Raw genomic sequence first — 2,858 nt, 5'->3', positions numbered from 1 at the left:
GCCCAGTCTTGCCACAAAAAGTGTATGGGCGTTTGATAGAAGGGTACGCGCAGCGGTATCACCACCACCAGCTCGAGCAGTAGCCCAAACAAAAGTGGTATAACGCCTAACATGAGCACAAAAATGAGTACAGGCAGTGCGTAAGAGGCGCCAACGCGCAGCCAGTGCTTAATCTTATCCATGACTGCAGCACGCCCTTGAGGCAGCAAGTTCACAGCGATGGCAATACCGCGTGAAATAATCCAGCAGAGATAAGTGCCCAAGGCAGCCGTATAGAGCTCGTGTGGACGCGGTGATACCTCTGGCGCCTGGGCAACTACTTGATTTGTGAAATGGCCGCCAACAGACCACAATGCCATCACTTGGCGGCCAATCCAAACCGGCACCGTCAATGTAACAACCGAGGCAATTACCAGCGAAACGCACATGAAAAACAGCAGACCACACAAGCGTAAGGGGAATAACGTTGGCCGATCATATGGTTGAAAACCGACTGGTACATCGCGTTGCATAATGGCCTGATGCACGGCACCCAAGTTATGTTCGCGCGGCATAGGCACCGCAGGCGCAGGTCCCCGCATAAAACGCTGTGCATTGAAGGCGTTTCCTGCCGCTTCTGGTTGTGCAGCAGCAGCTGGCGGATTGTTGGCATTTTGCTGCGGCGCTTCATCATTGTCGGCATCGGGTGCATCTGCAGCAGCACCTCGAGCTGCGCCATTAGCTGCATTTGCATTACCATCGGCGGCAGGCTGTTCAGAACCGAGCAAATAACTGCGTATGCCCAGCAACCAGGAAACACAAACACACCATATGCGAAGTAAACCTTTCAGCCAGATGCGTGTATGCGATTGTTCGAAGAAGCCGGGAAGAATTATCTGCAATAAGAGCAAAATGTGATTTAGTTATTGAAAACCTTTTTATACCAGCGAATACTTACCTGTAGCAGTAGTAGCTGTAAACTGAGTTCATTGACTTCAGAGTCTCCGGATAGTGTGTATGGAAGAAATGAAGGCCAGATAGTTTTTAAAATGCGTATCGGTAACCAAAGCATCAATAGAACAGCAGAACCAAAAATCATGGCAGAGGCAATAAGACGGCGTACATGGCGGAGTATTGGTAAATGTATCATTTCCTAAAGAAAAATGTGAGTTCGATTTAAAGTTGCGTCCATGACAAGAATCGAAGTTATATCATCATTATGGCACTTACTTGTATTGGACTGAAATCTGGATCGTTTAAGTTGCGTAGGAACCAGAGTACACCGGGCCGCAAAACTTCTCTCAGTAGTGAAATGAAGGCGGCAAAGTAGTAAACGTACACCATGCCGAACATCCAATGGACAAAGAGCGAAGTGCCAGGTGCTGCCTTAAAACTTACTTTGCGGTCCTTAATGCTGGCATCGAATAGAGGCAACGAGCATATATCCAACCACCAGCCGCAAACCAATGGCAGCACACCGATTTCCACGACGGATAGCAGCGACACCTTTACCACTATGTAGCAGAGGCCAATAACCCAACGCACGCGCCGCATGCGGAAAAGACGTGCAAAGAAGTGTAATATGACCAATGTTAGACCAATGAAGCAGTAGCCAAAAAGTGTAGTAATGAGTCCATGGAAATGTAATAGTGGTTTATCCGGTTGCAGCAAGTCCAGGGAGCTTAATATAAAATTGCCAATGCAATATGGACAAAACGCAAAAGTGACAATGAACAGCGTATTCAATGAGATAATCCAAAAGACGTGTTCAAGAAAAATTAGTGAGCCATCCAAACCAAGCAGTCGTTCCCAAGTCAGTTCTTCAGCTGCGCGATCCCACTCCATTGGATTCCAGTTAGGTTCATCGTTGTCATTATCATTTTCAGCAGCTCCACCACCAGCTGCAGCTGGACCAGCTTGAGCTGCGCCAACGTCTTCGCCTGCACCATTGCCGTTATTACCAGCGCCTGGCAGTGGTTGCGGGATTGGTCCGAATTCTAGCGGTATTTCTCCTTCTTCCTCAGCTGGATTAACAGCAGCTGGTGCAGCATTGTTCATTGGCATGTCGATCGGTGCGTCTTCATTGTCATCATCGTTATCTCTATTGGGTTGTAAATTAGCTGCAGCGTCATCTGCAGCGCGTGCGGCATCAGCGTCAACACCGTCTCGAGCTCTGTCACCTTGTCCGTCATTCACCCCTCCACCATTACCGTCAACTGCACCTATTCCAACCACTGGCTGCTGCTGTTCCTCACCATCATTTACTGCTGCTGGTGCATCATCGCGTTCTAACCAATCCGGGCCGCCACCGTGCAATATCTGCTCGCGTAGCCAAACTAAGCCGANTCATTTACTGCTGCTGGTGCATCATCGCGTTCTAACCAATCCGGGCCGCCACCGTGCAATATCTGCTCGCGTAGCCAAACTAAGCCGATAAATGAAAGCAATGTACACGTGACTACAAAGCAGCCGCGGAAAGCATCCGAAGCTAAGTTGTCCGTAGAAAATACGTCAAACGGTACAGACAGTATCAACTCAAAGGAAGAAGCACGAAATAGGTAGCGGTATGTACGGTAGGCGGATAAGGGAACGATGCCGAACCAAGCCAAACCAACCAATGAATAATGGAACCATGATTTAGCTGCCTTGGCAACAGCTGATAATAAGCCACCTGCCACATCGCGTAGAGGCAACACGCGTGGCATATCCGGCGAGTAGATCGGTTGGAAGCTGAAGCGATGACCGCAAAGTTCGCAGTACTCTTTATGCGAATAACGCATCCATTGCATTAAGCAGTCTTGATGTATATACTTAATGCTGCCTGTACAGATACATGGATAAAACAGTGGCCGATCCGATTGTGCCTCGCAACGGCACAC

The 2,858-nt window shown here is 48.8% G+C and overlaps 1 protein-coding gene across 1 annotated transcript; it reads right to left on the bottom strand.

The window, feature by feature from the left end:
* Window positions 1-5: 5 nt before the first annotated feature.
* LOC108354865 (E3 ubiquitin-protein ligase MARCH6-like) lies at window positions 6-2,855 on the bottom strand (the record flags this gene model as incomplete). Its single annotated transcript, XM_017606041.1, has 4 exons — window positions 6-875; window positions 938-1,132; window positions 1,210-2,272; window positions 2,362-2,855. Coding segments are annotated over 4 exons (2,622 nt in total), but the record flags the coding sequence as incomplete, so codon positions are not given.
* Between the last annotated feature and the right edge of the window lie 3 nt (window positions 2,856-2,858).

Source organism: Rhagoletis zephyria, unplaced genomic scaffold (genome assembly GCF_001687245.7).
Source record: "Rhagoletis zephyria isolate East Lansing unplaced genomic scaffold, Rhagoletis_zephyria_1.1 Rzeph_scaffold_39930, whole genome shotgun sequence".
Taxonomy (NCBI): domain Eukaryota; kingdom Metazoa; phylum Arthropoda; class Insecta; order Diptera; family Tephritidae; genus Rhagoletis; species Rhagoletis zephyria.
Note: the sequence above shows the minus strand (reverse complement) of the source record. Positions and strands in the feature narration are given on the sequence as shown.